Here is a 12382-nt window from a genome sequence, read left to right as displayed (position 1 = left end):
TTTTTGTGAGAGTTCATCTGAACCAAAATGGACAATGGCCGAGAAGCAAGATCTAAAATTCTCGGGAGAATGAGAATGTTGTGGTTTCCTTTGCACATGAAGTTAAGGAGGGGACGTAAAAAGGATTCCGTGGAGGTGGGAGAAAGCAAGGCAGGCAGGGATCGGGTTACAGGATACTTAAGTTTCTGTGCTCTTTTGAGGGTGGCTATGTCTCCTGGGGCATTACCTCTGGTATTTCAAAGGTGTGTTGAACCTAGGTGCACCTAGAGCTGGCCTCAAAACCTTCTTTAAAGAAGTTGTGGGCCTGGCACAGGACTACCCGCCATGACCTGCCCATTTAGGAATTTATGATCAGATCACCTGTGAGGTTGATTTCCCCTGAACCCCTTTTTCATCCATCTTGTAACATGTAGCTTTTCCGTCTTTTTTTTTATTATTATTTCCTCCTGCTGAATTCTAAGAAATGTCATTTGTGAGACAAGCAGTGCCAAAGTTTTTGTTGCCCTGAATCCTCATGGCCAAATTGCTTCCCAAAGTTCTTACTTCTCTCTTTTCTCTACCAATTTAGTATCCTTAGCAAAATATGAATGCCCCACCTAATTCAGTTGCCAGTCCGATTTCTACTTGCCTACTTCATTTGTGGGGAGGGTGGTGAAGGGAAGTACGCTGACAGCGGAAAGGGGAGAAGCGGAGACAATCAACAGATTTCGTCCAGTGAGGGGGACCGGAGGTCTGCCAGTGTGTGCGTCTCTAAGACTTTGTTTCTGTACTTTTGTGTTTCTGAACGTGGGTCCGCTTTATACTTGTAGCTGACGTGTGCAGTATTTTGTGTGTAGTGCTCACTGTGTTAAATGTTATACTCCATGCAAATTAAGTAACCATATATGCATAACATAATAAGAATTACTTTTATTACGTCCATTTTATGGGTGAGGTCAGAAACTTGAGGAAGATTGAGGGTTGGGTCAAGATTTGAACCTGCAGCTCCAGTCTAGAACCCTGGCTCTTAACCACTTTTTAAGCTCACTCCGAACATGCTTTTGGCTGCCTTCATAATGATAATTCAACAGGATGCCTGTGATGTTCTCAGATCATTATTCTGGCCTTCCCTGGAGAAGTGGGTAGATGCGATTTCCCCATCGTTTGGAGTCTTAAGAAAAGGCTGACCTTTAGACGGCAAAGGCCGCAAAAGGGAATGTTGGAAAATGAAATAAGGTTCTCCACCCACAAGGCAAGATTAGGAAATTAAGATTGCAGGCTCTGTATCAGGATGCTTATCTTTTGTGAGCTCATAGGGACTGACTGTAAAAGGTAGCATTTTCCCCTGAATGGCTCTGGAAGCCCCATGTGCAGGTGACTTCTTCCGAAAGGGTGCTGGTGCCCTGGCCGGTGTGGCTCTGTTGGTTGGTGCGTGATGAGAAATGAGAACAGTTTCTCACCATCTTCAAATTGAAACGATTTGCACCTTTTCATCTGAAACTGCTCCGGCACTAGGACTTAACTGCTTCTTGGTGCACAGGGCTCAGATGACGGCTAAGTCCCCAGTGCTCCTGAGGCAGGCCGAGCGTGTCCTCCTCTGCGGGAAGTCCTTGTGGTGGCCTCCGGGGCCTGATCCTTATCAAATGTTTAGCCACTTTCCATTTTGCAGTCGCTGAAAGTATGATCTTGTGAACCTGGGGACTATTCGCTTTTTCTGATCCAAGCATCTCCGTGATGTCTTTCCCCCACGTGGACGTCTCTTTGTACTTTTTGTTCTGATAACGATAGGCAGTTTCTGGGGGTGCTGTGGATCCCCACCATATTTTGCATGAGGGAGGTTGAAACACTTGGTCTGGAATTCTTGACTTGGTACATTTGTGACAAATCCAGTCTGCTCGAAGGAGAGACGCCACGCCTTTTCTCAGGGTGTGCGGTCTGAACTCCTGAACGCAAAAGCCCGGCCGGGAGTGTGCCGACTGTCCTGTGCAGAGGCCACGGTGGCTAAACGTCGTTCAGCCTGAACCTACCCACGGACCGATACTTGTTTTATTGTGCACCTGCTGTGTGTCGATACTCGGAGGTGTGTACAGCAGATCCCGTAGGAACTTCACTCTCGAGGAGCTTACTGCCCAGAAGAGGAAAGACACGTACAGAACTAACTGTAAGGTAAGGTACACAGGGACGAGCGCTGGGAGCAAAGGGACACAGGGCTGCTGGGGTTCGCAGGAGGGACTTTGTGCTGAGATGGGTGGGGATCAGGAATGCATCCTGGGTAAAGAGTGGGGAGTGTGGGCCCTCCTGCACATCCCTCTCATTACTGCGCAGGGAGGAGGCAATGAGTACTTGTTGTGCCATTTGTTGGTAATTAGTGAATACTTACTGCTTTAATGATTCATGATCTTTTGATCCCTTGATCCTCCCCTCAATTACCTCCTTCTATCCCCACCCCCCTGCCTCTCCCAGTCTTTTCCAATCTGGCATCAGCTAGAACCAGCCACAGCCTTGAACTTGGCCTGGCCGAAGAGTGTCGGCTCCAAGCCAAGGGTTTTAGCTTTTCCTGACCCCTCTGTCAGGGCACTGAAGGGACTGTGTAGGCCTGGATTAAGAGCATGGGACAAACAAGGAGCAGCGGTCCAGTTGGTCCCCTGGTCTCCAGTCTTTCTACCCTGCAGTCTAAGTGGCTACCTCTTTCTGCTTCCCCCTTTGCTTGTACCCGGGAATTGTAGCGGGGACTCCCCGGAGAAGGAGAGTGATGAGTAATGGCCCCATACTCATCTCCTTGGACTCCTCCTGCTCTCCAAGCCTCCCTGTCTCCCCAGCAGCATACCGTCCTGGAAGACCCAGTCGGCCTTTCTGCTTGGTACTCTGTCCGTCTCTCCTTTCGCCTGGTTATCTCCTTTTTTCACGATCTCCATTCCTTTTCCCCTTCTCTCACCTTTTCCTCTTCCGTTCATTTCATAAGCATTTACTCAGCACGTGTTGTGTGCTTACAGCATCAGGTCTAGCGATGTAATTTGTGGGGTCCAGCATGCAATGAAAATGCAGAGCCCCCTGCTCACGATCCTGAAGGATTTCAAGACAGCAATAGCAGGGCGCTCCACGGGCTGCGAAGCCCTATGTGCGTGCTCAGGTTACAGGTCCCTGAAGCCAACCTGGTGTGCATAGCACTTGGGGGTATAGCGAAAATACGTACTGTCGCAGAATTACATTTTATTACATTACCTTTCAAAAACATTTTTATTCTGGAAACATCCTAAGGAACATAAAAGGGAAGGATAGTATAGTGAGCTCTCTAGGCACCACACAGCAACAATTACTAACATTTTGCCACTCTTGTTTCATCTATTCCTTCTACATCTCCCATTTTTTTTTTTTTACTTTTTATTTTTATTTTAGATAGAGGGGAAGGGAGGGAGGAAGAGAGGAAGAGAAACATCAATGTGTGGTTGTCTCTTGAGTGCCCCCTACTGGAGGCCTGGCCCACAACCTAGGCATGCACCCTGACTGGGAATCGAACCAGCGACGCTTTGGTTCGCAGGCCAGTGCTCAATCCACTGAGCTACACCAGCCAAGGGTCTCCCATCTTTTAAAAGGCATCCTGCCACCTCTACCCTAAATAATTCAGAATGTAGTTCCAACCAATGAGAATGTTTTTTTATGTGTGTGTACAGCCACCGTGCCCCTATCACATCTAATGAAATTCACATTAATTCCTTAATATCACTTAATACCCAAGCCCATGTTATTTTTCCCCAATTATCCCAAAGATGTGTTCTTACAGTTTGTATATATATATTTTAAAACTTATTATTAAAGCCAATATGGACATTTATCAAAACAGTCCAATTAGAAAATCAGCAAAAGCCACTAATAGGTATTTCACCGAAGAGGACACACAGATGGCAAATAACCACACGAAAAAATATTCAACGTCATTAGTCCTTAGGGAAATGCAAATTAAAATCACAAGATATCACTGCAAACCTATCAGCAAGGCAAAAATAAAAAATAATAGTAACACCAAATGCTGGTGAGGATGCAGAGAAACTGGGTCACTCACATACTGCTGGTGGGAAGGTAAAATGGCACAGCTACTCTAGGAAAGTATGGCAGTTTCTTGAAAACGAGACACACACTTACCATGTGACCCAGCAACTGTGGGCATGGGCACTTACCCCAGAGAAATGAAAACTCATGTGCGCACAAAAACCTGTACGTGAATGTTCAGAGCAGCTTTACTGGTTAATAGCCCCAAACTGGAAACAACCCAAACGTTTTTAACTTCAGCAAGTTAAACAGACTGGCATATTCATACGATGAAAAACACTCAGCAATCCATGGGGACAAACTACACCACAGGCAACACCTTGGGTGGACCTCAAGGGAACTATGCGAAGTGTAAGCAAGCCAATCGGATCCCATCTCCACAGCACCCTAGGAAGACAAAATGCTACAAAGAATTCGGCACTTGCCGGGGTGAGGGAAGTGGGGAGGGAGGGAGGCGGCTGTGGCTATAAAAGAGTAGCCTGAGAAACTCTTGTGCTGGAATGTTCTGCATCCTGACTGGTTGTGGTCACATGGTGTTCGGGTGATAAAATTATGTGGAGCTAAATGCAGGCACACAAATAGTTCGTGTGACGCCGTGTATAAAATCTGAGGAAGGTTGATGGGTCCCTTCCGAGTCGGTTTCCTGGTTGTGCTACTGTACTATGGTCATGCAGGATGTTACCACTGGGGAGACGGATGGGGGGGGGTGTAGCATCTCTCTGTGTTATGTGTGACATTTGCATGTTAAAGAATATGGACATTTCTGGGAGGATACACACACGCACAAAACTGAAGAATATGAATAGGAGTGGGACAGTGGGGAGACTTCACTTTTCACTTGACACTTTGCTTTGTTTTGTTTGGTTTGTTAACCACAGGCATTCCATACCTTTTGGTTGTTGTCAATGACAGCTTGCACTTTGGCTCTGCAACAAAATGTCACATCTAGGAATTTTACCTAAGAAGTTGGGTTTTGGTAAGCTTGGAATTTAAACTGCAATGCAAGAAAGTGGTCACTGTTGAATTCTGGGTATTGACATAATTGCAGATTTTATATGACATTACAATTTTTTATCAGAAGGCGAGGAGAAAAAAGAAGTAAACATAAGTATAAAACTCTCTTTGGATTAGAAGAACAGAGTATTCCTTTATTTAAAAACATAGCTGCTTTGGGGGCTTTTCCCTTTCTCATCTTGATGGTTAATTTCATGTGTCAGCCTCACTGGGCCCAGGGATGCCCAGGCAGCTGATAAAACACGGTCTCTGGGTGTGCTGGGAGGGTGTTTCCAGAAGAGGTTAGCGTTCGAATGGATGGACAGTAAAGATGGCCCTCACCCACGGGGGTGGGCATCACCCAGTCCACTGAGGGTTGGGACAGAACATACAGGCAGATGAAGGGCAAGTGTGCACTTGCTTGAACTGAGACACCCATCTCCTCCTGCCCTCGGACATCGGTGCTCCTGGTTCTTGGGCTTTGGACTCCACTGGAACCTCAGATGGTAGACCGTGGGAGCCCTCAGCCCCCTTAACCATACTTTCTTCTGATTTCTCTATATATCGATAAGTATCCTCCTTAATCTGTGTCTTGGGAAAACTCTGACCAAAACACTCACATTGCATTCCATTTGGCTGACATTTTTCAGAAATTATCTAGATCATGAATGTAGAGATAAGTCTAAATGGTCTCCTTCCTTCAGAGATCATGAAATTCTGCTCTGGAGTTAGGGCCACAGGATGCTAGTCTTCGAAGGTGATTGGGCAGATCTGGGGAGAATGCAACTGTGATAAGAGATCATCCCACAGTAACCTGTGATAAGATTTACGATTAAGTTAAGCAATGGAGAGGTTTAGAAAACAATGGGAAGAATGCACAATTGTACCCAAAGGTGAATCTACAAATTCCAGTTTTTTACTCCTTTACATGTATATTTGTTTACCACAATAACTGATCATTTAAAAAGGTAGACAAATGAAATGGAAACATTTTGACATAATTCATTCTAGGGTTAGTATGTTAATGTCCTCTGGAATGTAATATATTTCAATGTATCCAGATGTAATTGAGATACTAATTTTTTTAGAGATTTTATTTATTTGTAGAGAGAGAAGAAGGGAGGGAGAAAAAGAGGGAGAGCAATGGCAATGTGTGCCTGCCTCTCAAGCACCCCCTGCTGGGGACCTGGCCTGCAACCCAGGCATGTGCCCTGACTGGGAACTGAACCTGCAACCATTCAGTTCCCAGGCCCGGGCTCAATCCACTGCACCATACCAGCCAGGGCTGAGATCATGCTATGGAACATATAGTTTCATCTTTTTTCCCCAATCAATATCATATCCTAAGATTTCCAATGTTCTTTATAATTCCTCAGACATACAGTTTTTGATGGCTAGGAACCATTACAACCTAGATATATAATAATCTATTCAAGCACCCTCCTACTGTTACTTTTAAGTCATTTGATGTCACAAATAATGCTGAGACAAGCATCTCATGAAATCTGCTCGAAGGAGAGAGTGCTTATTTGCAGATGTACTTCTGGCATAGCCTCACAGATGAGCCTGGTGCGGATGACCTGGAGTCCTGGAGCATGCTGGAACGACGGAAAAGCAGGAGAGAGGAGGAAGCCAGAACATGATCGGGGACAAAAGTGGAGAATGGGATGTGAGACGAGGAAGAGGCAGAGGGAGAGGGAAATGGAGCCACGCCATCGTGGGCTCCGTATCTGCTTCCCACCAGGCGCCCACGTGTGGCTTCAGCTTCTGAATGGAGGGTCTCCTCAAAGAAGTCCAAATACTATTGAAACACAAGGCATTCTGATCATTGCACAGAGGGCACAGAGCGAGCAGGGGCTCTGGATACATCACGGGGGGAGCAGCAAAGCCACAGGTTTGTGTGAGAGCAGGGGGCTCGTGGTAGGCAGGGGGAGGCCTGGGGTTTTCTCGGGACCTGTACTTGGGCGAGAGGAGGGACCTGTGCCGAGATGAGCACCTTCCCCAGGCCAAGGCCACGCCAGCCGGTCTCCCTGCGCTGCCTTGCCCTAGTTCTACCGGTCAGCGTCGCTGGACCCAATTTAAATATCTGGGCACAAACTCAGCCACACTGTGGTTCCCTCCAGCCTTCACGCGCACGGGGCCTAGGCTTCAGCCCCATCTCAGACACCGTGGCTGGCTGGAAGACAGTAAGTGCCAAACTGCATAATTGCAAAATCCATCTGCCTTAGTCTGCTGTCCCCGACAGAGAGCCCTGGGGAGTTTCTGCAGAAGAAAAAGAGGGACTCCCCGAGGTGGGCTGGGAGCTGGGAACACAGCCAGAGCTGCTCCTCCGCCACACCTGGAGCGGACAGCATGTGGCCACGGGGACGAGAACACACGAACACCACAGAAGACCCAGACCCAGAGCTGCTGCATCAGTGGCATCCGGTTTATTCTGGGGGAGGCAGAGTTTGGGGCTCCCAAAAGGCACTTGTGAGGCACACAAGTGAGACCAGCCGTGCGAGTCACGCAGATGATGCGGCCCGGCCAGGGCCACAGAGGAGCCTCCGTCCCAGCACCTCTCCATGGAGCAGGGGTGAGCAGATGGTTTTGCTTCCTCTGGGCATCCTTACAGTTTAGCACTCACGCCTGGAGGCATAGGGCCCATCCACTTCTCCCCTGGATGGAGAAAACCACGCCTGTCAGAGGTGGACCCCCCGAGCCCCAGGGGTTCCCTCACAAGGGCTGTGCTTGGCTGCCAGGTACAGAAGCTTCCTTCTCTCCTGTGGCCAGGAAGGCGACCCCTCCCCATCTGATCTCAAGCACCGGTGGGTGTCTATGTAAGCTCCACGGTTGGAAATATCAAGAACATTCTTTGCTCTGAATCTGTCCTTCTGATCAGTGATGTAATATCAGTGGGACTGGGGCAAAGGGCAGCTCAGTGTGAGCCTGTCACTTACCCAGCAGGTGTGCCAGCAGCTCCATCCGGTCAGAGCCAAACAGCATGTGGGTTTGGCCATCCACGTGGGCCACGGTGACAGGCAGCCCGAAGGCCTAGAGAAAGCAATGCAAGTGCAGGGAGGAAGGTGTTTAGTTTACTGGGCTGGGGTCAAAGGCCCTGAGGCAACACTTGTCTGCGGTCACAGAAGCAAACGAGCTGGAGGTGTTTGATAAGAGACCCCACGGCTCTGAGGAGTCTTCTAACTCTCAGAGGCTCTGTCCTCGATCACCGTCTCTCTCCCCCTTTTCCTTTCCCTGGGCTCAGGGGCAGGAAGGGAGAGGAAGGCCAGCGGGAGAGCTACGGAGGACTCAGTGGGGAGCAGCTTTGGGACAGGAGCGTGGGCGCCCAGCAGAGACCCTCAGGCACTCCTCAGGCGTGGCTCACCCCGTACTTGCAGGCCGCCTCGGTGGTCTCCTTGAGCTTGTTCTTCACCTGTGGCGCTGAGGTCTTCTCCAGAAGTCCCCGGGCTTGCTGTGCTGATATGCCAGCCTTCTCTGCGGCCTGAGGGGACACGACAGGGAAGGCCACTGTGTCTGGAGTAGTGGGAGAGGCGATCTCAGGAGAAAACTTGGGTCTTTCTACTCTCTCTCCCCAAGTTTTCCTGGCAAGGCCTTTGCCTTCCCACAAGCAGAGGACTATCCTCGCCAAGAGGGGCTATTTTCTTCCTGGAAAATCTTGAGTTTGGTGGGAAAAGCAGGCGGCAGAGTTGTAGTTGCATAAATTTAACGCCAGAGGGCGCCTTAGGGACAGCTCCTGACCCCTTCTAGAACCTATAAGGAGACAGGTCCAGGTGGTACTGGACTTGATCAGCCTTACAGAGCTTGTTAGTAGCAGAGCCAAAGCGAGGGTCTGAGGCCCTGATGCTAAGTCCGGGGCTCTTGCCTTCCCGCTTCTCGGATTCCCTGAATATCTTGCGGGTTTTTTTTGTTTTGTTTTGTTTTGTTTTGTTTTTAATCAAGGGCTGGGCCCTGATTCCCATGGAAATCTCTGATGAGATTTCTGTTGGGCTGTTTGGGAATAGTTCAGCCCTCCCTATGGAGGAAGGGTGGCTAACGTTTATCCTCTCTCTCCCACTGACTACGCCCATCAAATAAATTCGAATGGAGAATTCTGCCCTTCCTCTTTCAACCCTGAGATACACTTTTGAGAGTCCTCTTAGTTCCAGCCTTTCTGCAATCTGGCCCCTCACACACAGATACGCTTTCTCCCCAAGTAACAATGACCTCTTCCATCTAGAAGCGAAACTATGTCCTCTCCGCCCCCAAATGCCCACTGTCCTCAGATTCCCTGTGAGAGGAGGGGGTGGGCTGGGCGCGGGGCCAGGACACTCACTGCCAGGATGCTCTGAGGGTCCGTGATGTCTTCGTCCTGGGAAAAAGAGAACACTCAGCAGGAAGGGGGTGGCCAGGTGAGGGGCAGGATGGACAGCAGGTCAGGGAACGAGAGGGGAGGGCCGGAGCAGCAGTCTGGAAGCAGGCCTAGGGGTGGGCCACCACGTCACCCAGGGTCTCCCAGAGCTTTGCCCTCGCCCGTAACCATGCCCTCACCCGTGACCAGACGCGCATCCACAGTTCCCTGGACGCTTTCTCCAGCATCTCCGGGTGCTCCATGTTGACGGCGGTGAGGAAGCGCATGGCTGTCAAACTTCCTGTGGGGCACAGGCACTCCCGGGTAGGGCTCCCCTAGCTTGTTTCCCGATGGAGGACCTGCCCGCCCTTTCCTGCTCGGAGCATCCCCCAGGGCTCAGTTGCCTTCAGCTTCCCACCCAAGTGTCTCCTGATTTGTCCTGCTCCTTGTCCTCTTGTGTCCTTCTGTCCACCCCACCCCAGCCCCAAATCTCTGATGCTGAGTTTCCCCAGGGTTTGTTTCATTGCAGTTAGCCGCCCCGCCCCTCCTTCTGGGCCCCACAATCTTCAACTCTGCCGCCTTGCATTTCCTGTCCCATCTGTACCCCACACTCTTCACCTTTTTCAAGGATCACAGAGAAGAAATCCTTGGGGAACTGCAGAGGAACCTGGATATGCTGTCTCAGGAGCTTAATGTCGTTTGTCAAGTATTGGGCCTTGCGGGGAAGCAGAGCTGGCGGCTTGTTTCCTGCAAGTGGAGAGTTGGACTTGCTGGTGAGAAGCCACCTAAGGATCCCAGGCTTGGGGGCCCCTCCTGGGTTTTGGGTAGAGGGCAGATGACCAGCTGCTGGTGCCCACATAAAGACCCACTGGAGGGCAGCCCCCCTGGGCCTTTGAAATCTGCACTTCGTCAAGTCCCCGCCCCGGGCGCTGCTGCCTTCCTACCACTGTCTTTCATGATCCCTGCAATGAGGCTCGGGCGCAGCTGCAGCTGGATGTTCCAGACGTTCTTATATCGGCACAGGATCTGCAGGAGCGAGGCGGACATCGCAGCCAGTGTGCAGAGCGAAGGCGCGAACGTGGCAGAGGGACAGGGGAGGGTGTTGCATGACAACTGATTAGCCAGAGGCTCTAAGCGCAAAGGAGGGGTTAGGCGGACCCCCTAAACTGCTCGGCTTGAAATGGCTAAACTTGCTCAGTCCTAGAACTCTCTCCCAGGATCGTAGCTCTTGTGGACAGTTTCCATCCTGTTCTGCACTCCTCCCCCCGCGGCCCCCCTCCCCCACCAACGGACACGAGAGGGCTAAGAGGTGGTGGTGCCATGGCTTTCTCCTTGATTCTTTGGAGTTGCCCCTTTCCCAAACCACTGTGGAAAACCGCTGTGTTAGGATATAAGGGTTCGGCCTGGAGCCAGCGATTGTTTCCATTTTACAAACACGAAGTGACCTTCAGCCTCGGCTCTCTCGTCTGTCCTAAACCCCTTTCGGCAGCGCCAGGAACTGCACGAGACCGCCGGGCCCTGCGTCTAGCGTTCGCCCTTCCCTCTGCCCTGGTCGCCCCAGCCTCGGCGTCACCTCGAATCCCAGCCAGGAATAGGGGGACAGCACATCGTAGAAGAGCTCCACGGTCCGTGGCAGGGGCCCCATGCTGCCCTGCAGAGAAGCCACAGGAGCGCCAGAAGCGAGTCCGCACACGTTTCCTTTGCTCTGGAGCGCCGCGACCCCGCCCCTGGCCCGGCCTGCCCCGAGGCCCGCCTCCCGCCTTCACTGCGCAGCCTCCCAGAGGGGAACCACCTCCCGCAGTCCCGCGGCCGGTCGGGGTGGGCGGGGAGCAGGCGAGGGTGGGGTGTCCCTAGAGGAGCGCGCTGGCGGGGTGACCTTCGCACCTCCAGGTCGCCGCCCTTCCCTGGGGTGGAGTCTGGGGCAAAGGGGAGTGGTTTCAGATGCGCGCAGCGCCTCTCGGCTGTGCGCCCTTCGCAAGCCACTCAACCTCTCTGAACCTCGGGTTCCTGACCGTTGCAAAAATGGGAATGCTTCTTGATAACCCCTACCTCTTACAGCCTTGGGAGGAACGAAAGGACTCAGATTGGTAGCTGCATGATCTTCTTTGGACTGTGCCAGCGGAAGAAGTGATAGATACAGATAGATATAGATAAAGAGATAGAGGTATAGGTACACATACAGGATCTGGCAGAAGTAACGCCTATTTGAGTGTGGTTGGTAGGGTAGTAAGTAATATGGGTGTAATAATTTACAGTCGAACATTTCACCTAAAGTGTCATATGGTATGTTTGAGTTGTTACGTCACAGAATTACACGCTTATTTTGTAATAAAAGACTTTGTAATAAAAAGGGGCATTGTTTGTGTCAGACACTGTATGTATGTGTTTATGTTTATATTTATGCTTACATTTATATTTCTCAGAGCTTAGCGTGATACATGTTCGACCATGAACACGCATTCTGTGAGCGAGCGGAGGAGGGTCCGAGGCCTCGCCGCGAGGATGATAGGAGTGACCACGGGGAATGGCCCGTCCTGTTTGTCCAACTCCAAAAAGCATCTGGAAGCTCGTTATATATTAACATTGAATGATATCCGATATATTGAATATTAAGTGAAAAACAAGGTGCAAAACAGTTCATATTTTTGCTATCTTTTTTTAGGGATTGAAATACTCTCTAAGTGTGTGGGTATACATGTGGCCTGTATGCTGGTTGGTATGCTGACTGGCAAGACAAAAAGTTGGTTCCAATTGGTTGCTTTTGAGGAGGGAAGCTAAGTGACTGGGGGCAGAGCAGGAGAGAGGTGTGCAACGATCTAGCTGGGTGAGGAATGCAAAAGATTTGTGGCCATTTGTAGCAAGGTGTCTCTCTGATGGAAGGCCCTTTTGAAAAGAGTAATGAGAGAGAGTTTTGTTGTGTATAGTTTAACACTTTTTTTTTTTTACCTATGTGGGTATACATTATCTGTCCAGAAAGAAAGATAGGCAGGAAGGGAGGATCGAGGGAGGAAGGTAGGAAGAAAAACCGAGACAGGA

The 12382-nt window shown here is 50.2% G+C and overlaps 1 protein-coding gene across 1 annotated transcript; it reads right to left on the bottom strand.

Annotated features, from left to right (window-relative positions):
- Nucleotides 1-7426: 7426 nt before the first annotated feature.
- GSTK1 (glutathione S-transferase kappa 1) lies at nt 7427-11111 on the bottom strand. The gene is made up of 8 exons (XM_045857639.1): nt 10920-11111; nt 10291-10372; nt 9965-10093; nt 9547-9647; nt 9332-9367; nt 8384-8500; nt 7959-8052; nt 7427-7677 (listed from the first exon to the last, which is right to left on the bottom strand). Exons 1-8 carry the CDS (start codon nt 10989-10991, stop codon nt 7628-7630), a joined length of 681 nt encoding a protein of 226 aa, XP_045713595.1. The 5' UTR covers nt 10992-11111; the 3' UTR covers nt 7427-7627.
- Nucleotides 11112-12382: the final 1271 nt, after the last annotated feature.

The sequence above is a fragment of the Phyllostomus hastatus genome, unplaced genomic scaffold, assembly GCF_019186645.2.
Source record: "Phyllostomus hastatus isolate PE091 unplaced genomic scaffold, TTU_PhHast_1.1 phas_scaffold_142, whole genome shotgun sequence".
NCBI classification, from domain to species: Eukaryota; Metazoa; Chordata; class Mammalia; order Chiroptera; family Phyllostomidae; genus Phyllostomus; species Phyllostomus hastatus.
This window is presented reverse-complemented; position numbering and strand designations above follow the sequence as displayed.